At 38.3% G+C, this 26,972-nt stretch overlaps 1 protein-coding gene across 3 annotated transcripts; it reads left to right on the forward strand.

The window, feature by feature from the left end:
- Positions 1-1,354: 1,354 nt before the first annotated feature.
- On the forward strand, positions 1,355-26,972 carry CRBN (cereblon). 3 transcript variants are annotated; one of them, XM_075053234.1, is made up of 11 exons: positions 1,355-1,518; positions 4,931-5,040; positions 5,206-5,408; positions 6,461-6,610; positions 10,066-10,228; positions 14,380-14,442; positions 15,175-15,259; positions 16,916-17,031; positions 20,098-20,162; positions 21,702-21,833; positions 23,399-26,972. In XM_075053234.1, the coding sequence occupies exons 1-11, from the start codon at positions 1,452-1,454 to the stop codon at positions 23,580-23,582; spliced, it is 1,338 nt and encodes a 445-aa protein (XP_074909335.1). In that variant the 5' UTR covers positions 1,355-1,451; the 3' UTR covers positions 23,583-26,972. The 3 variants fall into 3 exon arrangements, with proteins under 3 accessions (XP_074909335.1, XP_074909334.1, XP_074909336.1); XM_075053233.1 differs by having other exon boundaries at positions 1,356-1,518; positions 4,928-5,040; XM_075053235.1 differs by lacking the exon at positions 1,355-1,518 and adding an exon at positions 1,635-1,656 and having other exon boundaries at positions 4,928-5,040.

The raw sequence follows: 26,972 nt of genomic DNA on the forward strand, positions 1-26,972 counted from the left end.
GCACTGTATGGGATTCAGTGATTTGTAACAGTCTCCAAAGAATGCCAAGAGCAATAAAAAGTAAGCATTTTAATACAAAGGGAGAAAACCCAGAGCCACGATCTGACAGGTTGGTTTGTTTGGGTTTTTTGTCAAGGGGAAGGTAATGACAATAGATGGCGAGACAGAGCATTTGTAAGAGTTGGGCAGCGCAGAGGCAGTCCCACTGACCCAAATTTTTGGGACCTATCAAGCGTGTTTGCAGCCTGTGAAGCGTTTCTGGTGATCGCACCAACCTCACATCAGGACGACGCTTTGCCATTTTAGCCGACAAGCCTCAACCATTTTGTTTTAGCAGCGCTACAAACCACCGTCGATCTTTTTTTGTGTGTGTGTGTGTGACTAAAAAAAACACTTTTTACTAAAATCTCAGTTCTCAAAGAGAAGAAACCACTACTTGTGCACGTACGGCGCACTTATCCACGTACGGCGCACCTGAGGTTTGGCACTATGGAAGACGTTAAGCCATGGACGCACCTCAGATACTCTGCCAACCACCCAGACGCTTTTCCGAAGCACCATTCCAGCAGCAGTACTGCTTTTGAGAAGGTTATTACGGGGAGCCTGTGCAGAGCGTTCACACAGCGGTGTTCCCGAGCTGAGGGGACGTGACGGACAGGCTGGATCTGCAGGAGAAGGCCGGGGAGGCCCGGCCATGCCAGCTGTGCACAGGTACCGAGGCCTGTCCCCAAAAACAACGCCGCTCGCTTCAACCCTCCTGCGCCCCGGCTCCTCTCCCGCTCGCCTTTCTGCCTCAGCAAGATCTGGTCTCCCTCAGGGATCCCTGCGGGGATTGCACGTCTCTAATCGTTGCCTTTACGGTTTCTGCTTCAAGCCGTTTACCCGAAGGGTGACCCGCCGTGGATTTCAGTCACATCCGTCCCCTCTCCCAGAACTGGGGGACGGGGCTCGGTCACGAAGCCCTTTCCCGAGCAGCAAAGCGGGAGCCACCCCGGCAAAGCTGCGGCGAGGTCAGCCATGGCGGAGCCCTCTCAGGAGAGGCGGCACCCGAGTGACAGCCACGGCCTCGTCCCCGCTGTGTGCGTGTCCCCCCCCGCTCCTTCTCCGAGCCCCGCCGGGAAGACCTGTCCCTCCCCGGGGGACACGGCACCGCCGCCCGCAGCGGCCGCCCTCCCCTCAGCTCGGCGCTGAGGGACAGCCCCCCTCCCGCCGGCGCTCCGCCGAAGTAAACGCCTGGGGAGCCGGGGCGGGTCGGTACGAAGCCCCCAGACCCGGCGGGCCGTAGCCGCCGGCTGTCCCCCCCCAGGTTCCCCGAGAGGCGCCGCTAGAGGCCGCGGCTCCTCCTCGTCGTCGTCGTCGTCGTCGTCGTCCTCCTCCTCCTCCTCCCGCCACCGCCTCCTCCCCCGCCTCCGCGCCGGCGGCTTCCCAGGCTCCTCTCCGGGTAAACAGCGATGGCCGCCGAGGAAGGAGGTGGCGATCCCCGTAATAACATGGGGAACCACCTACAGCTGGTGCCCGGTAATGGCTGCGGCCGGTTGGGGGCGCGGGGGAGGCGGCGGGGCTCCGGGCTGGGCCGGGGCCGGGGGGCGGGCGTGAGGCGGCGGGCCGGGGCTCCACGGGCGGGAGGCGATGTGGGGAGCGGGGCCTGAGGAGAGGGTGAGGGAAGGCGGCGTGGGGCCAGGGAGGTTGCGGGGCTGTGTTGGGAGGAAGGGGAGCGCTGGGGAGCCCGGGCGGCGGTAGCGGGGTGGCCCTTCGGGTGGGTGGGCGGCGGTGTAGGGGCAGATCGGGGCTCATGGAGCCGCAGCCGCCTCTGCGGCCACTAACGCTGGTGGTTTACGGCCCGGATTGACCCGAGTCCGGAGCTGCGCGGCGGGAGAGGCTCAGTCCGTGGGTGTTCAGGCGTTGGGCGGCTGATGGGGTGAGACGTGAAGTTTCCACCGAAGCGGGCAGAGGCAGACACTCTTCTCTGTAAATTTGGACCTCTCTAAAACCAGACAAAGTCCGCGGAGAACATTTATTGTTTGAGAGAGTCTTCCCTTGGATGTAAAGGCTCTCCGATGCCGTTAATAGGGAAGCAAGAGGTGCTGTGCACAGGACAGAGGGCAGGGTCGGGTTCCACACGCTGCCCAGACTTCTGCAGTGTTGGTGCTGGAGTTTGTGGGACAGCCTGGCTTGCCCATCCACAGACACCAGCGTGATTCCTCGTGGAGACGCCTACTGCATAATAACGTGCGTTCTTCTGATTTAGTGTATAGTGCACCCAAACCGACAGGAGGGCATAATGGTTTTGGAAGCAGCTCGTGCTAAACTGGAAAAAAACATTATTTCAGAATAAGCATGCAGAGGAGAACGTAGCAGTAAGTCCTGCCAGTAACCAGTGTAATTTCCTGTAGCAGGAAACTCTATGGGCATTTTATGCCTGTGTATTTAAAATAATATCAAAGTATTTCCTGAATGTTTTAGGAAAATAGCCTTGATATTTCCTACACTGTTCCTGTTTTTTCAAATGAGGTTCGTATTTCCTCGTTTCTGCACAAAGGTGTTGAGAGTAGATTTGGTAGTATTAGTGGGCCGGCATGAGCATCCGGGAATGCCTAACCTGGCATGAAGGAACCGTGAGCCTTGTCATGCAGGGTGCGTTTGGCACTTGCCTTTCCCTCGTTTCTGTGTACTGGAGGTCTCGCTAATCTTGAAATAAAAAAAAATCAACAACAAAAAGTATAGTTAAGGGTGTAAAAGATGCAGTTTCTTTTGCCTTCCGTCTCCTGTTCCTGTAGTGTGTTGGAGGAGGAGAGTGAAGATAGTGGTGTTTTTTCAACATTCACATGGTGCTGCTGCAGTAAAATGAGTCATCGTTCCTTTCTGCCACCACACAGCAGCTAGCGTGTGTTTTTGGCAAGAACAAGCAAAAGTTTGCAGGGCACAGTTCTTTCTAATCAACTGCTGTTAATTCCTTTTGTGTTCAGAAAAACAGTGAAACGGCCTTTTTCTAAAAGGCTATTAAAACTGGTAATGATTAATGCGACTTGATGAGAGTACCTGCAAACCAGAATATAATTTCTGATGAAGTCAGCTTCCCTCCCCCACCCCACACTGCTGTCCCAGAACCAAACAAAACCTCCCTACTCTTTCCCTCCATCAAGCTAAGCAAAATGCTGGCCGTTTTGTACATCTTAAACATTTTGCAGTCATTTATAGGTAGGGTTCCTAATGTAATATAATGGAAGAGAAATTGCCATAGAATAGAAATGGAATATTTCTTGCAGTAATTAGGAAGATGATGTCTTATTGCTTTAAGTTCTGTAATTAGGTAAAACACCAAAGAGAGTCTGTAACCTCCTTTCCTGTCGTGCTGGATCATTTCTTGTTGAGAAATACAATATATGATGGATCCATAACATTAGCGTGTCATGCCGTGCCTCCTACAGGCATAGTTCTGTAAACTGTGCAGTATTTAAAAAAAAAAAAAATTAAAATGAGGTGAAGCAGAAAGAAGACCATTGACTAAACATTTTGTAAAGAATACATTTAACAAATGTGTCTGAAGGCTGAAGAGGGAAAGAAAAGGTTCTCCAAAACCAGCTTATAATGTCTTCTTCATTGTTCTTTTGTGCACCCACTCTCAGAAATAGTAAGATCTCAGTGAAAGAGGGAGGTGGTGCTCCCATTTCTGAAGGAAGACTCCTTCCTTCTGCAGCATCTTTCTTTTGTAAGATTTGCCTACAGTACCTTTCAGATAAGATAATCACTCCACCTCTTAAATTTTCAGCTCTGGATTATTTCTTAAGAAGATACTAATTGCAAAGGCAGGCAACTAGATAGGCTATTGTAAAGATATTTTTTCTGCCTATCTTGTAATGTAATAGCTTTTGAGCTCTAAATGATGTTTTTCAGCACTATTAGGCTTATCCATTACTCAGCAGCTATTGGTATAAGAATCCTGCAGATTCGTTTGCAAAGTTTATGATAACATGTATTTTAGATATAGCATGGTGTATAAATACTGTTTGTGTTAAAAGAAATAGGATCAAGTAATATAGTTAGATATGTGTGAAAATTACATTGCTTTTGTTTTGAGTGAGTATTTGCAGGCATACATTGTATGGTAATGCACAGAACCAGCATTTTAGAGATAGGTATATTTTTTATTATCTTCACTATGTTTTTTTAATTTATTATAAAAATATCTATAGAGATTTTATACAGATAAATGCACTGTTTATGTTTCCAAAATAAAACATACTGATAATTTAGTTGTCCTCTTGCCTGAAAGTAATTTTGGGATTGACACCTGGAACTGAGAAATGGGAAGAAAGTAGTGGTTTTTTAAATACTATTTTGTACCTGAACTCCTTTGCAGCATCATATTATTTGCTTCCTTAGTAGTTGCCTTTGCTGGGTTTGTGCATGTGCTGGGGTTTGTGTGTGTGTTTGGTATGCACACAGGAGAGACTGACAGCAGTGAAATTATCTAAAATACCGCTAGAGTCTACACAAATATAGAAATTCAGATTACTTTTAACTCGCTTTATGTGTGCAGTTATATTGTTCAGGTTTGTACTACTTCAAACGCTGTATTCAGCATTCTACAAGAAATTTAAGTTATCTGGCATCCTGGTGTACAGACAGAAGACATTTAGAATTGAGACAAGGAAGCAAGGCTGTAGTGAAAATCTGAACTGACAGACATAGTTGTTCTTTAGCCTTTCAAAAATAAATTACCAGCTTTTGACCCTTTCTATAGAACGGTGATTTTGCTGTAACAGCAAGAAAATTATTTTCCACATGTTTACAAATACAAAAGTTGCTTCCCTGTGAAAGGCTGTAGCCTGGGAATGTTGAATGCATTTCTGTGATTCTCTGTTTTTTCTCAGTATCTTAGTCTTTGCTGATTGATTTCTACACATATTCTGTATGTGTTTATTAGCAGAGAGCGAGGAAGAGGAGGACAATGAAATGGAAGTTGAAGATCAAGATAGTAAAGAAGCTGAAAAGCCAAACATCATTAATTTTGATACCAGTTTGCCAACATCCCATGTGGTATGTTCTTTATATATTGTCCATTAAATAAGTCTTGAAGAGGTTTTGATTGTTTCTGTGTAATTCTATTGTAATGTCCTTAAGCCAAAGACCTGGTTTTACTTTATCCTTGTAAATCAACGAAACCTCTTCTACTACTGTCATTTCCTTACTTATTTTTTTCAGTATTTAGGTTCTGATATGGAAGAGTTTCATGGAAGAACAGTGCATGATGATGACAGCTGTCAGGTGATTCCAGTGTTGCCCCACGTGATGGTGATGTTGATACCTGGACAGACGTTACCTCTTCAGCTTTTTCGCCCTCAAGAGGTTAGCATGGTGCGGAATTTAATTCAGAAAGACAGAACATTTGCTGTTCTTGCATACAGGTAAAATACACAAGTGGGTTTACTGATGGTATGCAGCATGTATTTTTAGCACAATTTCTTTGGATACTAAATCAAAAGCAGATGGTTGCATCAGTTCTGTGGTGAATAACATAAGTTGTGGCTGGAAATTGTTTGACAAAAATTGTCTTCCAATACGTAATGAAAAGGTTTTCCTGTCACACTGGGTAGCTGCTTGACAGTATCACATGTTTGTATAGAGAAACAGTAGGTGTTGATCTGCTTTCCTTGTTTGAGCATCCTCTTGATTTCAGTAACTGTTTGAATGTACTGCTCCATCTTGCTTAAAGAATAAGCCTTGATCTGAAATGTAAAAATCAGATTCTTGTTTTGAGAACTGTATTCTTGTAAAGGTGTATTTGCTTGTCTCGTGTGTAAATTAACGAGCACAGACCAATGTTTCTCAGTAGAGTGAGAGGCAGGAAGTGATAGAAAAGCGGAAAAGATAAAGGCTAATCTGTGCCAAAAGAAGTTGGGAATGTTCCTCCCTCTTCTCCCTCCCCAATTTACTATGGTTTAAATATGTAGGAGGTGGGAACAGCTATTTTTATAAAGTCAATCTGAAGAATTTTGGTACTTTCAGTATCCGTGTTTCAAATGTGGATACGTTGGCGATCCCTGTGTTCCCAGAATTTCACCTCTAAGACCCTAAAATAAAACCAAGTCAACTGGCAAAAACCCCCAACCAACCAAAACATTAGAAGTTGCTTTTAAAATGGAAAAATAATGATTGCAATTAGTTTAATAGGCTGCCCAGGGAAGTGGTTGAGTCACCATCCCTGGAGGTATTAAAAAAGCAAGTAGATGGGGTACTTCAGGACATGGTTTAGTGGGCATGGTTGATGCTTGGACTCGATGATCTTGAAGGTCTTTTCCAACCTAAATGATTCTATGATTCTATGAAGGTATTTTACCAAGTTTACTTTTTTATAAGACTAATCATGTACAGTCAGTGCAGGTAGACTAACTTGTGAAATCTGAATGAACAGTGCAGTCTGGAGGGTAGGTAACCTTTTTAATTCTGTTACTTTTAGTAATGTTCGTGAAAGGGAAGCACATTTTGGAACAACAGCAGAAATATATGCCTACAGAGAAGAGCAGGAATATGGAATTGAAACGGTCAAAGTGAAAGCAATAGGAAGACAGAGGTTCAAGGTGCTTGAAATAAGAACCCAGTCAGACGGGTAAGAAAAATATGTATTTAGTTCTACATACTGCAAATCATGTTTCACCAAAACATTTACGTTTTACTGCAGGTGCATCTGCCCTTTCAGTCACGCAATTGACTAATTACTATAGATATTAATTGATGCTTAATCAGTAGATTCTCTTGTTATTAAGGACTTCTGACATTTCCTGTTCTAAGACTCATGTTTTAGTTGTTAATAACTTTGCTATAAAATTCTCTAAAGAATATCTACCTGTAGTTTGATTTGATGTGTGTGAGAAAACATTTGTCAGAATGACTTTGTTTCTGAAAATTAAGTCAGGAAAAATAATGCAAGCAAATCAACACCTAAGTTCTAAGGCTTTATTTAAAAATCTCTCACAACTGTTTCAGACCAGATGTGAAATGAGAGTTTACAATATCAAGTGTCTGCCTTCTGTTGTCTTGTGGAAAGCCTTCCTGATAGTGACCGAATTCTATTCCTTTGAAAAATTGTAACTTTCATTTTCTGACAGGACACCTTTCTAGAGATGGTCTGTGTTGGATGTGTTCCACTTCATAACTATGTGCAATTGCAGCTCTGAAAGGCTGCAGGCAAGGGTCTGACACTACAGCTAATAACAATATGCTTGTCTATTTTTGTTCTTTGAGTGATCTTTAACTACTGTGCCTCAACAGCATGCAGAAGGATTCAGCTGCATGATTTGGATATGGAGAGGATAGTGACTGTGCTCAGAGGGGTGGTGGTTTTCATGAGAAGCTCCCCATGAAAGGGGAGGACTAGAGTCTGGTAATAATCATGAGAAACAAGTTGCTTCTCTAGTTCATTTTTTCCTTTGTAAAACATAAATCACACTGAGATTTGTGCATAAATATTTGAATATGAAAATAGGTTCTTGATTTTTCCTAACTGGAAGCAGCCCTTCGTTTTTGGTTTCTCAAAAACTAGATCTTGTTTATTTTAACCATTGTCACATTGTCTAAACCTCCTTACCTTCAGCAAGTCTTACCTCTTCCTTTCTGACCATTCACTGATACTTCACTGATAGAAATGTGCTACTTCTGTTACTAGTTGGCAGTTCTTTCCATGTGCTTGTCAAACATGCTCAAATCATCTTTGATAGGAGTATTCTCTTTTATATTCTAGTCCTGTTCTTGTTTATATTCTGATGTGATACCTGTGATATTCAGAGGCTCCTCATCTAGCCAGTTTTATCATATTATGCAATTAATAACTTTGTCCATTTATGAAAGTGACTAAGACCCTTAATATTTAGTTAAGAGTATGCTGAGTCTCCTGTCACTTTCAAGTTCTTCTTGACACCATGCTCTGCACCATGCATTGCATCATGAGCCTCTATCAACATCACTGTCCAGAGATACAGGATCCAGACATTGATCCTGTGAGCATGTGATAATTCTTAGCACAATGGCTAGAGGTTTTTGTAATCTTTCCTGCAAGGCCTATAACATCTTACTCCAAATCTGTAAATCTAAAGCTAATCATCTGTATTCTGCTATTGTTCAGTACAGTGGCATTGCTTTAGGAAGAGGCCTGGGAACAGTCTGAGCTCAGCATTTTCGTGTGCTTTTTTGGCCTGCCGCTGAAGAAATTAAGAATAAGTGTGCTACTTGCTATTTCTCATTATCTAACATTTGGTTACAAATAACATACTCCAAATTTTACAGCTTCGAAAAACCATTGCTTGAACACAAGATGGCAGTACTTGGACAACTACAGTAACAACAGCATAGTTGCAAAGAATTCGGTATCCAGAAGCAGTTAAGATGTACAGTGATTTGTTGTGTTGTTCAAGCATTTATTATGATGATTTTGTATCTAGTGACTAGCACTTTTACACAGCACATTCACAAGTTTCATTCATAAATATGAATCTTTAAATGTATGAAATAAAAGAGGTGAGATTGATTTTTCTCATCATGACAAGCTCTAGATTTGTTGGAATGACTTAGACTATATAGAGTTACTCTACTTGTAAATATTGCACATTTTGTGGATTTGGGGAGTGATCAGTGAACTTGAACCTCCTAGTATTGTCAGTGCATTTTGGAGACATGAGCCTGAGTTCTTCAGTTCATCCTGAGGAAATGATCTTCTCTGCAGGTTATAAGATGCTCTCCAGACTCCTGTGCCAATGTGCTAACTCTTTCTATGAATGAGCCTGGTAGCGTGACAGTTTGCTGCCACTTTTGTCTGTACATCAGAGAGTCATAAGAAGGGAATTGGACAGAAGAAGAATGTAATGTTTCATCTGTACAAATAAAACATTTTCATTAAAGTCATGTTCCTATTTTTCATGTATTCAAGGCAACTAACAAAAGAAACAAACATTACCAATCTAAAATCCTTTTTGATAAAGAGGGAAAAATATTGAGCTTCTTAGCAAGAAGAAAATTTCCATAGTTCTTGATGTTTCTGATTCCTAAGTGCTTATGGCGAAACATGATTTTATAACTTATACTAAGTTAACAGAGTTCAGTGTTGTCCCTGTAAGTAAAATTGGAAATTTGTAATGATGTGCATCTCAATATTTCAGGATTTCTGTTGCATAATACTGTTAAAATATAAAGTCTTTCCTGCTAGACAGTATTCTTAGTAGCCACATAACTGTTGCTGAACTCTTTGCAGAATAGGTGACCTGGCTGATGCTAGGATGTTAAAAGATTGTCAGAGTCTATAACCTGTTTCTGCTGATTTTGAACTCTAGCTAAGCACATAAGCTTTTGTAGTTTGAAGATGCCAAACTGCATTTCAGCTAAACTTCCTTTCTGAGGGTTTGATACGTACTAGCTGACTATTAGTTTATATCAAAAGTAACTTGAGGAGACAAAAATCTAAAAATGCAATGCTAAGATAGTAGAATATTCTGCTGTGTTGCTACTGCCAATCTGTCTAATTCTGTTCACCACAATCCCAGCAGATATCTAGTGCTCTAAAATACAGAGACAGCCCATTGTATCTCATGGAGAAGGTAGCTAACTGTGAGAGGGGAGGAAAAAAAAACCATCAAAGAAACTTTTGCTGAAAAAGTTAAAGCAATGATCTTTGTACAGTTATGTATGCCAGTGCAAAAAATATTTGGAAGAGAGCTAATACTGTTTCTTAAAAGAAAAGGAAAAACAGAGATTGCTTCTATCTTCAATTTAGGTATACCAAAGTCCAGTCAGCACAGTAGCTTTAATAATTTAGCCAAGGGCATGAGATAATCTGTGTTCTAGAGTGGTATACATTTGGTTTGCTACAGATACACTGTATGTTCCCTAAGGTAATTTGATTTACAGTAGTACCACTTTAAAAATGTGATGAAATAGATTGCTGCTTAAATTCTATAGTACTGTGTAGTGATTGATTTATTACACAAGCCTGTTTTTATAAGCAGTAAAATAAATTTTTTTAAAATTCTTGTATATGTGTTTATACATATAAACTTTTTTTTTTTTTCTTATCAGAATCCAGCAGGCTAAAGTACAAATCCTTCCTGAGCGAGTGCTGCCCTCAACAATGGCAGCAGTACAGCTCCAGTCTCTCAGCCGATGCCATGTATTTCCTTCTTCAAAACCTACAGCGTGGCAGGACCGAACTATACATCAATGGTGGCAGAAATATCAAAAGGTTAGAAGCTAGTTGTGGTCTGGTTTTTGTTTTTTTGGTTTGGTGGGGGTTTTTTTCTGTTTTTGGTGGTATTTTGAAAGTTGGTATAAAATACCATCTTTAGAGGAGGTTGCACACCTGGGATGCTAGATGCCAACCTCCTGCTTTTGTTGTGTATTGTGTGATTGTTTATCAGCCATCAACAGTGGGAAAATACATGTTTCGTATTACGAGTTCTCTTTGCTTTTAATTACAGTGTTATTAGATTAATATTATTACATACTCATGTAATAATACAATTATTTTTTTACATAATGAAACACCTCGGAGAGTGCTGGTTGGTAAAGCTTGTAGATGATGAAGAGTTGGTGGGAAAGACAGTAAATGTGTAGGATTTAATTTGTAGGCAGGTCAAAGAAGCATCTGAACTTTTACTGACATTGTTTTGACAACAAAAATATTGGCAGTGTTGGCAGTGCCATTGCTCTTGCATTGTACTTGTCATAATGGTTTGTTTTTGAAAGTAAGGAGGCTTCTGTAACTTTTTCTGTGACTGTTTGATTTGGGTAGAAGAGGTTTTTAAAGAGCAGAGGTGGTTAGAGATGACTCATTTCAGTGATGAAACAAGCCTTGTGATCTCATAGTTGTTTGGAATCACGATTCCATTTGCAAATTTTGCTTTAAAACCTGCATCAGTTAAAGGATTAACTTCTATACCTGCAGTTACTTGTTTACAGAAAATGTGGGTCTGCGTTAGAATGATAGACTCAAGTTTTTTTAACTCGGTCAAATATTCCCACCCAGATGATGGTTGGCTAGCAACTAGGTTGTACTTTATAGTTTTGGCATGCTTTGTGTTGCACTTTCATCTTGTAAATTTTTGTATAACACATATCTAAAGTTCTTGCTGACTTTTGTGCTTAGTCATTATCTCTGTCAGATCACAATATTTCTATACAGTCCACTTATTCTGGCCAGTTGCGCGTGTATTTCTAAGTCTGTTTTTTGTTTTATTAGTATTTGTTCAACACATTTACCATCTGGGATAGTTAATATGTAATCCTTATTTTTTTTTTTAAACTAAACTGAATTTAGAAATTTTCTTAAACTTTATTATGCTGCTAAAAGTGACAAGATAGGAAAGGGTCATAGAAAGCTCTTAATTTTTTTCATGCACTCTACGTATGTTGATATAGTAGTTATTAGTGGAAGATGGTGCTTTTACATACCAAGTGGGTGAATTAACAGTTCCAGGGTCTTACCAATTTTATTTCCTAGAGCTTTTTAGTAAGTATGCAGACTTTACACTCCTTTAGAGAGCTTCCAGAATTTTATTTACTTGACTCTGAATAAAAAAAAAAGGAAATAAAAAAAAGTAGAATCATTATCAAGATGTTGGTATTGTCATTAGGGAACTAGGTTCTGCCTTCCTATTTTTGCTTCACTGGTGCAAATTCTGTCTTCGCTTGTTTACACTATTTTTGCATCACTGCAGCTGTGACAGTGCTTGGAATCAGGAGGGAATTCACACTGAGATCATAGGGCAGAATTTTCACGAGCCCTAAATGGCTAATGCCAGGCATAAGCTACAAACTTTCGCGTTGCTCAGGGGAACAATAAGGTGTGATTTGTGCTAGAGACAGCTGTGCTGTTTAAAAGGTGCTAAAAGATGCCTTTAAACAAGTGAATGTGCACTTTTACCAGTCAGTATACAGCATTTTCCTTTAGGAGTCTGAAATAAAATGTACTGTCGAAAGGATAATTTCACTGGAATAAATTGTTTCCCATAATAAGCACCATGCTAGCATATTGTACTAGCATAGTTATACCAGCAAAAGCCTTTCAAGTGTAAACCTAGCTCATTCTCAGGCACAGTGCAGGCTTTTCAAAGACCAACTATCATGAACAGTGGACAAATATGCACAGTAAGGTTAATGGGACAAGAGTTAGCACTGAGGTCAGTAGGAGAGGATGTGGTAAAACAGGGCAACCTGGCACTTTTGAAAAAACTAAAATTGTGGGTTATTTATTTATTATTTAACCCACCATTTTGGTCAGTGGCATATAAAAGGAAAGATACCTTGAAGTTTTCTGTATCAGTAGGGATCTTTAGAACTATCTCCAGAAATTAATACAGAATCCTAGTAACTCTCCTTATTGTCAGATGCAGTTGAAGTTTGGATTTCTTCTTTTTTCTTCAATGGTGTTGAACTCTGTACTGGCCCCCCCCCCCCCCCCAAAAAAAAACCAAACCAAAGAAAAAAGCATTAATAACAAAGAACTATTGATTCTGAGTTTTTGAACAAGTTCATCTATGAGTTAACAAACCCAGAAACACTATGCTTTGGGGGGGACGGGGGGGGTGGGGTGGAAATCCCTTTCCAAGACTGATTCTGTCAGATAATAGCTGAAATTCAGTGCACCTGCTGTAAGAAGAACATGTTTTGTGGACTGAGATGCAGATCCAGAGTAGGACCATTGTCCTGTCGACCTCAGTCACTCTATTGATGTCAGTAGAACTGTGACTGTTTCCAGTATGACAGGTTGTACCTCTGTATGTTTGCTAACATAATGAGAAACATCAGAAAAAGGAAGTTGCACTTTAAGAATGGTTTCTGCTCCATAGAAGAGCTGACCCCGTGTCAGCTGTTACAGAAAATATACTTGCTAATTGAAACAGTAACTTGAGTTTTGGTGTTCTTGAGTTCTTTCGTCAAAGTACCATTTATTTTCTGTGGATTTTAGTCTCTGTTGCCTGATTTTTCTCATTTGTAAAATAAGGATAGTTGCCCTCAAAGGGAAAATTAAAATTTAATTTGTAAGTATTTATAGTACAATTTGAGATCCTTTTTTGGAAAGCAGTGTGGTTATGTAGGATACTGCTTTTTGCATTTTATTAACCTGAACCTATAAATTGAAGTGTTCTGAAGTCACTGTGGAGAATTGGTTAACTACGCAAATAACCTTACACTGCTGGAAATTTGCAGTTAAGGAATGTGGTTATAATCTAGGGTTTCTTGTCTGCAGGATACACACAAGCTACACACAAGCTGAAGATTTTTTTAGAGGTGATATTGGTGGCCACTTGTATTTTTTTTCCTCCAAATCTGCTCTGTATTGTTGTATAGATACTTTCGTACACAATTCAAGTGAATGTGTTAGTCATGTTCAGTGAAGTATGATAACAGTAGCATGGGCCGCTCCTATTAGTAAGATTTTTATTTTCAAAGCATATCCATTAATAAAAAATAGTTGTGAGACCTTCAGGGGGGTTTTTTCCTGTTGTTTTTGTTTTCCTCTTCCACATTTGTTTCTTACTCAGTGCTCCATTTGGGTCTGAATTTTTCTTCATAGGATTTTGTTAAACGGATATTGTACAATATTTTGTCACTGTCTTTGGGTAGTTATAATAAAGCTTTTGAATAGCTTTTCAGTAGGCTGGCATAAGCATTGATGTTCAGTAAGCATTTCTGAAAATGTGATTTCCATTAAAAATAGGTACTAGAATGAGAGTGGATAGCAATATCCAATTAAACGTCAAGACTGCCCATGTTTTCTTAATGAGTAATTGTTCCGCTGTGAGAAAGCATCCTCTGGAACTCCTGACTTGTGTGTTAATATTTTTAAAATGGAAAACTAATTTGTTAAAAACATAACTAAAAATATCATCATATATCCTTTAAATTTATGTATGTCAGCTTAAAATACCTGATATGGCCCATTAATCTTCTTTGATTTTATTTACTTATGCATTTGGCTAAATTGATATGAATAGTTTAATCACCTCACATAGTGGTTTGCTGAAGTAGCAACAATTGGTAGAGACTAAGGAACGGATGCACTATCTAATAGTACTTAAATTTTTTGAACTGTCTAAATTTCAGATAGATGCTCTTTTGAAAGGCATGATTTCTTATTAGTAAACATTAGAAATACTTCTAATGCTGAGACAGGTTTTCTGGGAAAATCCATATATTGTCTGTCTTGTACAGAAGTTGTAGCTCTCAATGCATTTGAGAATGCAACTCACTTTGAAGTACTGGTCCTGATGGTGATAATTTGTTGTATCTTTAGATAACCAGGTATCTCTCCTCTGTTTTATTTGTTTGAACAAGAACTGTTCCTAAGATCTGCTAATGTTAAAGAATAAATATTTGTGGGTTTTGTTTTAGAGGAAGTTCCACTGTGCAAGTTTGACATCTTGGCCTCCCTGGCTCTACTCTCTATATGATGCTGTAAGTTCACCCTATATATTACCAAATAATCTGCAATTAGTTTTGTATGTTTTCATATCTAATTATTGGATAATGTAAAAGCTTTAATTTTTTTGGCTCATAAGTTGCGTTTTAAAGAAGTGTATAGTTTTCAGTTTACTGTTAAAAGAGCAGGAAGGGCTTCCCCCTCTGTACAGTTGTTCCCTTGTGCTAGAGCATGTGTCTGGGGTGGATAAGAGGTTCACATTCCTGCTGTGTTGTCTCAGCAAAAACTCAATCCTTTGTCCCACATGCTCCAAGTGAGTGTCCTAACCACCAGGGTGCTGGATAGTCTTAGGTCCGTCTTTCCTGTTGGAGTTGGTTTACACTTTAAAAAATATGTATTTCTTTATATACATATGTATATATGTATATTAGTACATAAAGTAATTGGTGTAAGAGAGGCAGAAGTAGGGAGGAGGCTAGCCCTCATCTCATTTGTACAGTTCTAGAATTGTAAGTTGTCTGCTTATCTCGAATGAGAGTTATAACCACCATGGGCCATTGCTTCATTTTGGCCTGTTTCCCATCCTATTTTGCAATTAGTTTAAAATACGTAGATACAAAATGAGTCTGTAATTATTGTAACTCTTAAAAGCTAATGTCCACTTAGGGAAAATAGCTTACTCTACATCTTGCTTCCTTTTTTTTTTTTTTTTCCTAAGAAAACAGAAATACCTATGTATTTAAATTAGGCTTTTCTTCTAACAAAAGGAAACCTTGATGGAAAGAGTCAAGAGGCAGCTACATGAATGGGATGAAAATCTTAAAGATGAATCTCTTCCAACAAACCCAATAGGTATGATGTTGTTTAGCTTATGAACTCAATTTTTAATTTTTTTTTTTTAGTTTCCTAAGAAAACAAAACTTAGATAATTGCCTTTTATTGGCAGTCCATCCCTCATTTCCAGTTTCCAAAAAATTTTGATGGTTGACTTTGACAAAAGGATGATAGAGCTTTTAAAGACATGAACATCCTCCAACTATGCAGAAACATGTTCATTAAAAGAAATAGAACTCCATTGCGCTCCATGGCAGGAGGATTACAATCTAAATGTTAAACAAGAGACAAAAGCATACGAGAGTTTTAAAATTATTATTATGTAAGTCTAAGTATTAGTATGTATAATCTCTTTGTTCTTACTTTGTATTACCTCTTATCCGACATGAAGGAAAACAGCACCAGTAACCTAATCACAAGAAAGTTGGGAATCAGATTTCATGCCTTAGCAGGCATTGGGGTTATGTCCCAGTGAACAAGTCTCTTCTCTGTGCAGCTCTCTAGTATCTAGTAAGATGGAAATTTCAGTTGAAGCCTTTCTAAGGGGACAAACATTCTTTCTTGTGTAGAATTTCAAATGCCTAACAAGGGGGAAAATCAAATTGCAGCCTTCAATTAAAGTCAGTTAAGCACCAAATGTAGGTCTGGGCTCAATAGTTTAGATGTACATGGAACTTTCGTTTCTGATTTGCCTAAAGTAGTGGTTGAAAGTACTTCCCATCTGCTTTGCCGTGCTGCTTAGAGGACTGTATATGGAAAGCATATGAAATAATCTGAAAACAAACAAACAAAAAATCCAGTATTTTTTTGGCACTTCTTTTCTCATGATTCACAGCACGCTGATATTTTGCTGACTTTAATTTTCAGCTTTTGAATTCTTTTACAGGCTCTGAGGTATGGGATGATTTCCAGCTTAGCAAGGTTTTTGTTAGCTAAATTAAAGAATGACTGTCATAAAGTTATTCTACCTTTTGTGGTTTTGCCTTCTAATACCTGATTGAAGTTGCTGCTTGAGAATTTACTATCATATTAATTTTTATTTATTTATTTTTTAAAAAACGAAGTCTGTCGTCTTGACTGAATATTGTTGGATCTAATTTTGGTGTGTATTCAAATGTGGAAAAAAAAAACCCCTCCAGAAGGGAGTGTGTACAGAGTATGTCTTCCTCCTTCTCACAGTATAACAGTAAAGAATACTTTCTTAGTACTAAATGAGTAGCATAACTTGGTTGTAATTTATGAAGGAGGTGTATGTTTGAGGGTTTTTTCTTTAATTTTTCCTTCTCTTATAAAAGCATGTCTTTTCTTTTTGCAAAAAAGGAGCAAGTGCAAGTATAAAGATAACCACCGGTGGTTGGAAAACTCAGTAATTCTCTGTTGAAGTGGAAGTCTGTATCAATGTTCTCCAGGGGTTTGTTCTGGTTTAAGAATACATTACCTTACCAGCATTCTTCAGTCTCCATCATTGGTGATCTTTAAGTGTAGATTAGACAAGTATCTTGGAAGAGGTTTTATGTGTATGTGATCCAGCCCTTGGGCAGAAGGATATACCAAGATGACCTCTAAAAGTCTATTGTAAACCTAAGTTTTAGCATTCTGTCTGTAACTGAGTAGAAAGAGTAGGCTTTATTTCTCTCTGTAATTCTAACAGGCCTGGTACTTTCTCATTTCTAGATTTTTCTTACAGAGTTGCTGCTTGCCTGCCAATTGATGATGCATTACGTATACAATTGCTTAAAATAGGTAGTGCTGTTCAGCGACTCCGGTGTGAATTAGATATTATGAACAGAGTGAGTATTTTTTCTTTACTTGTCATTAAATTGATCTTACAAAAAAACCCAGGAGTGACTGTTACAATCTCTAACAAAAAACTATGAAATTTCCAAATAATACATCTGGAGAGTGAATTTGGGTGTTCTTTTATTTCTTCCTTCTGCTTTAAAAGTTTTCTCAAGAAAGAAAATGCTCTCTCTCAATACTAGACTTCATGTTCAGCAGCAAGCAAGAAACATATACTAATAGTTGCTTTTGTTAGAAATATATTTCAACACCTCACAGCACTTTTTTAGCCAAGAGGTGGCGCTAGAAGTCCAGCGTTGCTCATAACCATCTTACGAACATCAAACCCCATATTGACAGTGTAATATACGGCAGTCAAGTCGCATTGTGCCGTGAAAACTTGTGGATTTTGTAACAAAAGATAAATCTTCCTAGTATTGAGCTATTGAGTATAAATCTAACTAGTGGACTGGAAGGGTTTTTGCAAAAGGCATGTATTGACTTCTTAGGCGATACCTTTTTAAGATGTTCAAAAACTGGTATTTCCTTGCCTTCTTTCCACTGCCATGGCCATGTAAAGCTCTAAACATAGGACAGTAAAGTTTTATTTTTACATACTATATATCTTCATAATGATATATACTGTCTTAATAATACTATAAGTAATATTATATAACTGATAATGCAACTAAGTATCAGTCAACGTCATGTTGAATCCTTTAGCAACAGTATTTGCAATAACATCTCCAACAGCAGTTCAGACTGCTATTCTCTTTCCAAAGAGAAAACACTGAAAAGAGCCATCGGTATAAATACAAGTTTTAACTGTAAACGTATTTATGTGTTTGATAGTGGTAGCTGGAATATTTACCGTTCAGTTCTTGAATGGAGAGAAAAATTAATATTTTGTTAATACATTCATATCACAAAGAATAGCAATATACATCCTGATTGACTCTCGCCTTGTGCTGGTTGTAAGCTTGCTGGGGATACCAAAGTACTGTCTCAAACTTTAGCGTAACATAACCCCAGTCACTGTTGTGTTTGTCTGTTGGATATAGAGCAGGGGAAATTTTGCCTGTTTGCCTAAGAAGTACTGCCTCTTTCTGGGGAAAAGAGAACCACAGTATCGTTCTAATACTGTTCCTTTTCCCAAAGTTCATGCACTAAAAATGTAAAGGGGAATATACAGAGAAAAGGAGACAGAAAACATCTCTTCCAAATTCTGAGACAAAAATGGACAGGTTTTGCGTGAGGCTCTAACCAGATTAAACTTAATTTGTCTTTCCTGAGTCAGAAACTCTGAAAATATTCTGATATTCAGGTGCTACTAAGAACTGTTCATGTTCAGAACATTGTATATTTTCTATAAATCTCAGGGACAAGAGGACTTAAGTTATCGTCATAACATATCAGGTAAAGTTGATTTTTTGCCTACACCAAAAAAGGTGTTTTCTTCATCAACATGTGACATTTTATTCTGTAAATGTGTTTAACTGTTCTATATTAGTGTGAGAATGGTAGAATGCATTATGGTTCTTTGCAATTTTTAGCAACACTTATTTTGGTCAAATCCACTCTTTTTCAGCCAGGCTTCTTTAATGAGAAGGGGTGCTCTGGCAGCATAGCATATATTTTGGTTTACTTGAGAAGGATAGACTTAACACATTTCATTGTTCAGAATGTAATTTACAGTAATATAAATGATTGTAAGACCTGATCCATTTTCTTTTGTCTTTGGTATCAGTGAATTGCATTGTACTTTTAATAGCTTTTCCTGTTACTAAAGACAGCTAACTGCTTCTGTGCTTATTTTTAAAGGAAAGTGGATCACTCACTTCTGTGAATTCTGCTTGAGAGTGCTAATTGTAGTAATTAGATAGGTTTGGAGGGATGGAATTAAGTAGCTGTCTAAATTGGATTCTGAGAGGGATATATGAGCACGGGATTATAATCTGTAAGTAAGGGTGATTTAAAAGAGTGAGCAATAGTACGTGTTAAAGGGCCCTGGTAGGAGAGAAAGGCCAAGTGAGCTTTAAGAAGGGGAGTGAAGTGGTGTATGATAAATAGTATCTGTATAGTAGAGCAATTTTCTTCCCTCAGTCTCCAAGATCAGTAGACAGTGTGTTTAAAGCGTGGGGCAGAACCTGCAAGAAAGGAGCTGGAGGAAGTTGAAATGCCGCAACAAGCCCAGAGCATCTGAATAGAGAAAAGGGGAGAGCAAAGACTGATGTATGCCTGTGTAGTATCACACGAGTGGAGTGCAGGAGTCAGAGCTCAGGGAGACTCAGCAGCACAAGCTGTGATTTACTCCAGGTTTTTAAAGGATATACGCTTACACAGGGACTTGTCCAAGCGAAGATCCTAGGTGCAGCATTTTGTTCCAAAATACAGTGGATCATTTTTGGGTAACTTCATATGCGTTACCTTTAAAAAGAGGTAGAAGTAATGCACCTCCTGAAAATTAATGGTAGTGTTCTACTAAGCTGATTTGACTGCTTATTTTGTGGGCAAAGTGATGAATTGTTTCATTCTACCTTTTAGAAATCGTAGAAGATAGATTAATCTGTTATAATCTTTAAGAGAAAGATCGATATGTCTTACATATTTTTGTGAGGATATTAAAACCATTGATCTGCAGTACTCTCAAATTTTAGAAAGACTTAATGATTGCATTTGTACTCATCTACCTTTTCTGTGTTGTATTTTAGAATAGCAAAGGTTTTTTCTAAATTAGCTTTTAGAGACCTTAGAAGATTGACTCATTTATTATCTTTGTGTAGTCAGGTCAGATCCTCTTCTGTGTGTGGATTATTTTTGTGTGTGTGTGTGTGGGGAAGTATATAAAAATTGTTTTGTCTTTTAGATAGCAATTAATGTTTACCATAAATAAGTAAAATGCATAGAAAAAAATTTCTCCTTTGATAGAGAAAACATAAGTGACAGCTGCCCACATAAACAAAAGAATTGGTACAAAGTCTGTTCTTGAGGGAAGGGGAGAGATTTTTATTATTTGCCACTGTGCTGACAAGCCTCTGGAAATGAATGGAATTACCCTTTTTGTTTTTCTTTTCAAGTGTACATCTCTCTGTTGTAAGCAATGCCAAGATACAGAAATAACTACCAAGAATGAAATATTCAGGTGAGTTTATTGCTCTTAATCTTCGGGAGATTCTTGATCAGAAACATTGGCACAGCAAAACAGATTAAGCTAGGTTATGTCTTATAACCAGTGTGTTTTCCGCAGCTCTAATAAAATCTAAGTAAATATTTATAGGGAATTTTCTCTATAAAAGAAAACAGGTTACTTGAGCTTTTTTTTTAATAAAAAGTTAGTAAATCTGAACATCACCATGTATATGTAAGTTAATGTGAAAGGCCATGTTAAGCTACCTAGTCCAGCATGTTGCCACTGAAGAATTATGCACTCTGCAGTGAGTTTTGAAATATAAATTTGTTACATAGAATTTTTTGTCCTCTTACTTCTGAATAAAGTTCATGAGTTCCCAAATTTTATTTCTCAGCACTTCATCCCAACTTATGTGTGTTAACAAGCTTCAACAGCAGATTAAAAAGCACTAACTGGGTGGTATGGGTAGGCTCCCAGGATGTTGTCATGTAAGGAAACTGCCTATTTATGTCATTAAGCATTGTAATACCCCTTTTATTTTAAGAATATAGGGCTTAATCCCAATAACTGCACTAGGCAGTATGTTCCCATTATATCTTTGACCTATACAATATCTTCCATGTTCAACGATGAGAAGACTATACATTTTCCAAATAATTGCTGCTCCTGGCACTCTTGTCACTATTTTAATCTTGAATAACTAGTATCTGTCCATCACCTATGAGAATGTGAAGGTTAAGAGATGTCTTGGTTTAACAAAGCAGGACTCCCCACAATTTTCATTTATTGGTGTGATAATAAGCTGATGTGGTAATTAAAAGCCATCTCTTATCTTCTAATCAAATAATGGATTCCAGAAACCACGATTCCTGCTGTGTCGATATGATGTACTTTAACAGAAGAATGATGAGAAGTTAGTGTAACGAATGAACATTTTTGCTTACTTTTAAAGTTAGATTTAAAAGTAGCAATATAGATGTTACTTGGTTTTATTGGAAGTTGCTATTCAAAAGCAGCAAGTAAAATGAATTCTGAGTCTGTCATGTACTTTTTTTATACTGAGCTGTAGGTTTTTGAGGGAAAGATTAATAATTGCCTTAAATGAGAGAGAGGATAGCTGACAGGATGCTATGGAAACTAAGTAACTTGTCCCTTTCATCAGACAGCTGGGCAAGGTTCATCTGAACACAGGAATATTTTAATCCTTACTCGTGATAATCTTTTTAAATACCTTTTCTGAAGTCCCTATTAATAAGTAGGTAACAGGAATAATTTATGTCAGTGAGGAATGCATCAGATTTATAATAATGGACACTTAAATTTCTGCACTTCCAAGAAAATTTTACTGATATTTTACATTAATATCTATTTTCTTTCTATGTTTAATAATATAATTAAAGGTACTTCTTCTTTCCACAGCCTAAAGTGGTTCTTTCGCTGTGGAAAATAGTTTTAAGCATGGTTGGCAGTTTTTCCTCTGTTTACATTTGACAGCCTTTGTTTTTTGTTTCTTCCTTGAACTCTGACAAAATTATTAATTGTCTGTTGTAGTTTATCCTTGTGTGGACCCATGGCAGCATATGTGAATCCTCATGGGTACATCCATGAAACCCTTACTGTATATAAAGCCTGCAACTTGAATCTCAGTGGACGACCATCGACAGAGCACAGCTGGTTTCCTGGGTAATAAAAGCTAAAAGAAATTTTATTAGTAAATGACAGAAATTTGGTTGTAAATATATTGCTGTGATGGTGGAATAGTAAATATATAACTTTTGACATATGTGTCATCATTTTGCTCATACGGAAAAGGAAAGTAAATTTTAGGGCTTTTTAATATACAGAATAAAATGGAAAATTCAGATAGAATATTTTCAGAATTTTGCTTTTAATTTTTTAAAAATGTGGAAGTCTTAAGATTTCAAAACATGGTTTAACATCTGCGAGCTATAAACAGGATACTGATTGTCTGGGAGTTTCTTTGTGTATGGTTTTGTATAAGCTACAACTAAAATCATAGTTGTTGTTTCCATGCAGCTTTCTTTGATCATAAAGTAAATAAGTGCAAATGAAAACCGGAATATATATATGCAGTTATTCTACTGAAATACTTTTTTTAGATCTAAAAACTGAATAAATGTTGTATGAATTTAAAAATTACTAACATTTGTATTAACCTGTTTTCCTTTGGGGGTTTTTGTTGTTGTTTTTGTTTTTTGTTTTTTTTTTTTTATTAGTTTGGTTCTCTGAAACAGTAGCAGAATTAACTGTCAAGATGTAAAAGTTTGCCTAATAATGATAGGTCTTGCATCAAAATGCCACCCCTCTCTGGTAGCTTAAATTTAATTTTTGTGGCTAGGTAAGCATTCTTCAGGCACTCATTCAAAAGCTTGACTATTTAACTGTTAAAAATACCTGAAATGTCAAACTGTATTTGAACTTCAGTTTCACAAAAATATTCTTTAAATATATTTTCACCAAATCATTCTTCTCTTTGGCCCTTTCTGTGCCAGTATCAAAAATCATTCTTCTGTCCCTTTGGCAATCATGTCCTCTTCCAAAGCAGCGTAAAATAATATGTTGCTGTATCTGTAGCCAGTCCAAGGTTCTTGACTAATGCATGTACACATTTACTCTTACATTTTCTCATGTTGATCATGGTGGGGGTTTTTTCTGGATTATCATGTAGCACTGAGTAATGACTTAGAGGGTGCATGGTGTATCTGTCACAAGACATGCACGCTTTAGGACTCACTGAAAAAAACCTGTGGCTTGTAATATCTGGAGTTAATTTTTCTCATCCTTATGTGTTTTCTCAGCTCTTTTCTTCTGTGAGTGTTTTGAAATATTCATGTTCTGCCTTTTAAAACTCTGTTGCTCTGGAAAGTGCAGTTCCCTGTTAATCTAGGAGCAGTGCAAAAATCACTTTTATTTCTGTTAAATAACTTACTCTCTGAGAACCATTTTTTGACTCTTCTGTAAGCGACAGCATTTCATAATACTGTTGAAATGTTGTGCTAATAAAATGCTTTAATTGCTTTCTCTATTTGAAGGCTGATTTATTTTTTATTTAAAGATCTGCAAGTTTTTTAGATGGGAGCCGGGCACCTTGATTCCCGAAGATTCTTTGAAAATCTAGCTTGAGACTAGTATTAACCTTCTTACCTGATGAGTGAGCTGTGTTCCAGTAATTTTAAAATGTCTTTTCTTTACATGTTAGCATCAACCTTTTGTTTTGTTTTTGGTAGGTATGCCTGGACTATAGCCCAGTGCAGAATCTGTGGGAACCATATGGGATGGAAGTTCACAGCTACCAAAAAGGATATGTCACCTCAAAAATTCTGGGGATTGACACGGTCTGCTCTCCTGCCTCGGATTCCAGAAACAGAGGATGACTCAGGCCATGATAGATCACCGTTACTCTGCCTGTAATCTAGTAACCTGCTCTGGAGATGAACAGGCAGTAGTCTGTCTCTGATGCATCTGCTCGGTTCTGCTTCTGATGCTTACTTAAACTTAAAAACCCCAAGAACCCACACCAACACACAAAAAACAACCAAGCAAGCAGGCTCACTACATTTGGGTTTGGTGTGCATCCACATTACTGTTGTTTCGGACACACTGAGAACTGAAGGTTGAATCTTTAAAATGACAGCTGAGGAGAGGAGGTGGCATGAGACACCAAGAAATCTATCTATCTGGTCCATCTGGACAGGCTTGAGACTGAACTCCCTTCTTCCTTGTATAATTTCAGAAAATGTTTACCGCTATCAACTTGCAGTGAAAGAAGGTCAGGGGAAACTGAAATTACAAATGAACAGTATAATTTATGCAATATATGTACAATGGTAGATACCAGTTACTTGCTGCGAGTATTTTCCATAATATACTTAAAAGTGGTTTTGCTGAGAATCCCTGTTTCTAACTGTGTGGAGTACTTCAAATTTTATGCTTGTGCTGTTTCTCAGATATTTGCTGAATAACCATCGAAGAGGTACAAGACCGGAGTACCTCTTCTGACTGATACTGAGTTGGTACCATCAGTGGCAGTGCTGTAACTGGCAAAAGTGATAGTTCCTGCTGCCTGCAGCTAGAACAATTGCTTTACAGGATGCCCTTTGAAAGGAGCCCATGTGCAGTATTCGGTCCTTACAAGTTGTCTGATCTATGTAGTCTATTTGACTTTAAAAGTCTTAAATTTTATTGGTACAAAATATACAGGTGAGTCCCAGAACATAAACTACATTGTGATTTATTGTTGAATGTGCTTGCATTTACTTCTCATAATTATTTCTGTGAAGATTAGTTTACCAGCATACGTGTCCAGGGTTCTGTGAACTACTCTCTAAAATACATAACTATGGCGATTTTTCAGTAGTATTTATTTTGACAAGGGGGAGGCAACATCTCTTTAAATTTTTTTCTTTTACACTTTCATATCATGAAGTAAAATTTCACATTATTACCCTTACCTTACAAAAAGCAAAAGTTTCTAAATAAAATAAATAAAAAGCATAAAAGGCAGTGCTGCTTTTTTTTTGTCTGAAGTGCTGTCTATGCTGCAGACATCAGGTGCCAAAATGGGACAGCTTTTGCCACTGATTTATTGTTTGTTTTTTTTCCCTCGGAATGCACTTTGGTGATGGAAACTGAAGATTTCTTCAGTATGTTTGTGTATATACACACTTGTTTTTCTTTTGAAGCTTTATCATTCACTCTTTATTTCTTCACAGTAAATCTTTGAGAACTTGTATTGTTAAATACAATGTCACAAAGCTACTTAAGATTTAAGATATCAGCCGCTACTTGCTGGTTCTCAATCACACCCCTACACCAAACATATGTAGCATGGACAGATTAGTTCAGTGAAAGGCCAAGTCAGACCTCTCTATAAGTAGCTGATTTAAATGGTAGTGTGGTACCTGCTACAGTGCAGCTGAAAAAATACCCAGATGTGAAAAGATGCTAGATGCTGAACGGCTGTTAGGGTAGTTTATCATGCTAGGTATGTAGAAACTAATGATTGTGTAACTCAGGTTTAGTTCTTTGAACCCTGCTACCTCTGTGCTTCTGTGATAACTTTTGTTCTCTCCCTAGACATCTTTAATACCGTATTTAATTCTGTGTGCAGTGCTCTGACGTGCCAGTGAACTGTGAAAAGCAATACTACTTTGAATATAATTCTGAACAAATAGAGGGTGAATGATGGCTCATTTTCTTCAAGAAAACATTCTGTATTTTGATTATGTTTCTAAAATAAGCTTCCAAAAGGCTGAAATGATAAGCACTAGTGTGAGAGTGAGACCGTGAAACCGCTGTACTTGGATAACCACTGAAATCATACTTGGCTTTCCCCTCGCACCTTGCACATGCACAGGCACAAACAATGTGCATGTGTGTGCGCACAGGCACACACACATCTTAGCTGTAGACTTGGGGTTTTTTTTCCCTCAAAGATACTTGTATCTGTTGTTCCCACTACCCTCAGTAGGGCTTGCGGGTGGCAAGAAGTTTGAGGGTGCTTTAAAGTACCTTTGCTGCCACCCGATTTAAGCATTCACTGAGGGTATGGTGGGTGAGGTTTCCAAAATTATTTTCTCAGCTGTTGCTGAACTTCATAAGGTCTTCGGGGTTCTGGCTGAGTCTTTTGGATTGCTTCAACTAAAAATGACATTATGTTGGCAATGTTTGAATACAAAATAGGCATATTTTTGGTATTGTGTATATATAGTCAAACATAAGCTAATATAAAGAGAGATAAGTCGGGAGTAAATTTAGCACTAATTTAATTTTATTGTTGATGATACTGTTCCATCTGCCTAACCTTCTGTGTAATGTTCACCATTTCAAAGTCTGTGGCACTTTCCAGGTTGAAAACAAGTCTGATCCAAATTGCCGCATAGAAGATGAAGCCTGCCATGGTGAGCCTGGCTGTTACAGTGCTACAGGTGTAAGGCTGCTCAAAATGTACAGCATGTGACTTTTAGGGTGGATGGGGAGTTGTGGATGGTTCTATATGTTGGTTAATGTTTTCTATGCTTCTTTTCTCCTTTTTGGAGAGAAAACTACTGGATTGGGATTGTGGATTACTGACAAATATGGACTTCATAAGCTTTTGAGAGCTAAGTACAAAGGAAATCACCTTTTATGATAATTTACTATATTTACTACATTCATTGATTGGCATGTAGCGTCATGCATTAATTAATTGGATTGACTTGCTGGCTGCTGCCAAAAGGGGTCATTTTTCTCTTCTCTCCCACCATAATCTGTCCTTCTGATGTGAGATTTAGGAATGGGGCAGTCGCAGGGTTGGTGTTCTGGCTGCGCAGCCACGTCTGCATCAGGTCAGACGGAGGGAGGAGGGATGAGCAGGCATCTTGTAGGGACAGGAGAGGGACTGCCCTGCGCAGCAGCAGCAGGTCTCGGATGGATTGGAGTACGTGTAGCATAGAATTGCTCATTTTCAAGCTGTCGTTGCAATAGCGTAAAGACATCATACAATCGGAGCCTGTAATATTGCAAGTTTTCATATATTTTAGTTTAGTTTTGATTAATAGGTAGAATCACGTAGGACACTTGCACACTGGGTCTAAAACATGTTCAAATACTCTACCGTTCGTTTTTTAATAATGCTATTTTTGTATGTGCTGCAATTCATTTTGTTCCTCGTTTTTTCACCTTCGTTTAATTGCTTTGTAAAAGCTGCGGAAAGGGTAGCACGTTCTCTTCCTCTGTCTGCCTTTTGAGACAACTTTTCAGGAAAATCTTGTTGCTTGCAAACATTTGCAAAAAATAAAAATCAATTTGTTTGAAAACTGA

Source organism: Buteo buteo, chromosome 21 (genome assembly GCF_964188355.1).
Source record: "Buteo buteo chromosome 21, bButBut1.hap1.1, whole genome shotgun sequence".
NCBI lineage: Eukaryota > Metazoa > Chordata > Aves > Accipitriformes > Accipitridae > Buteo > Buteo buteo.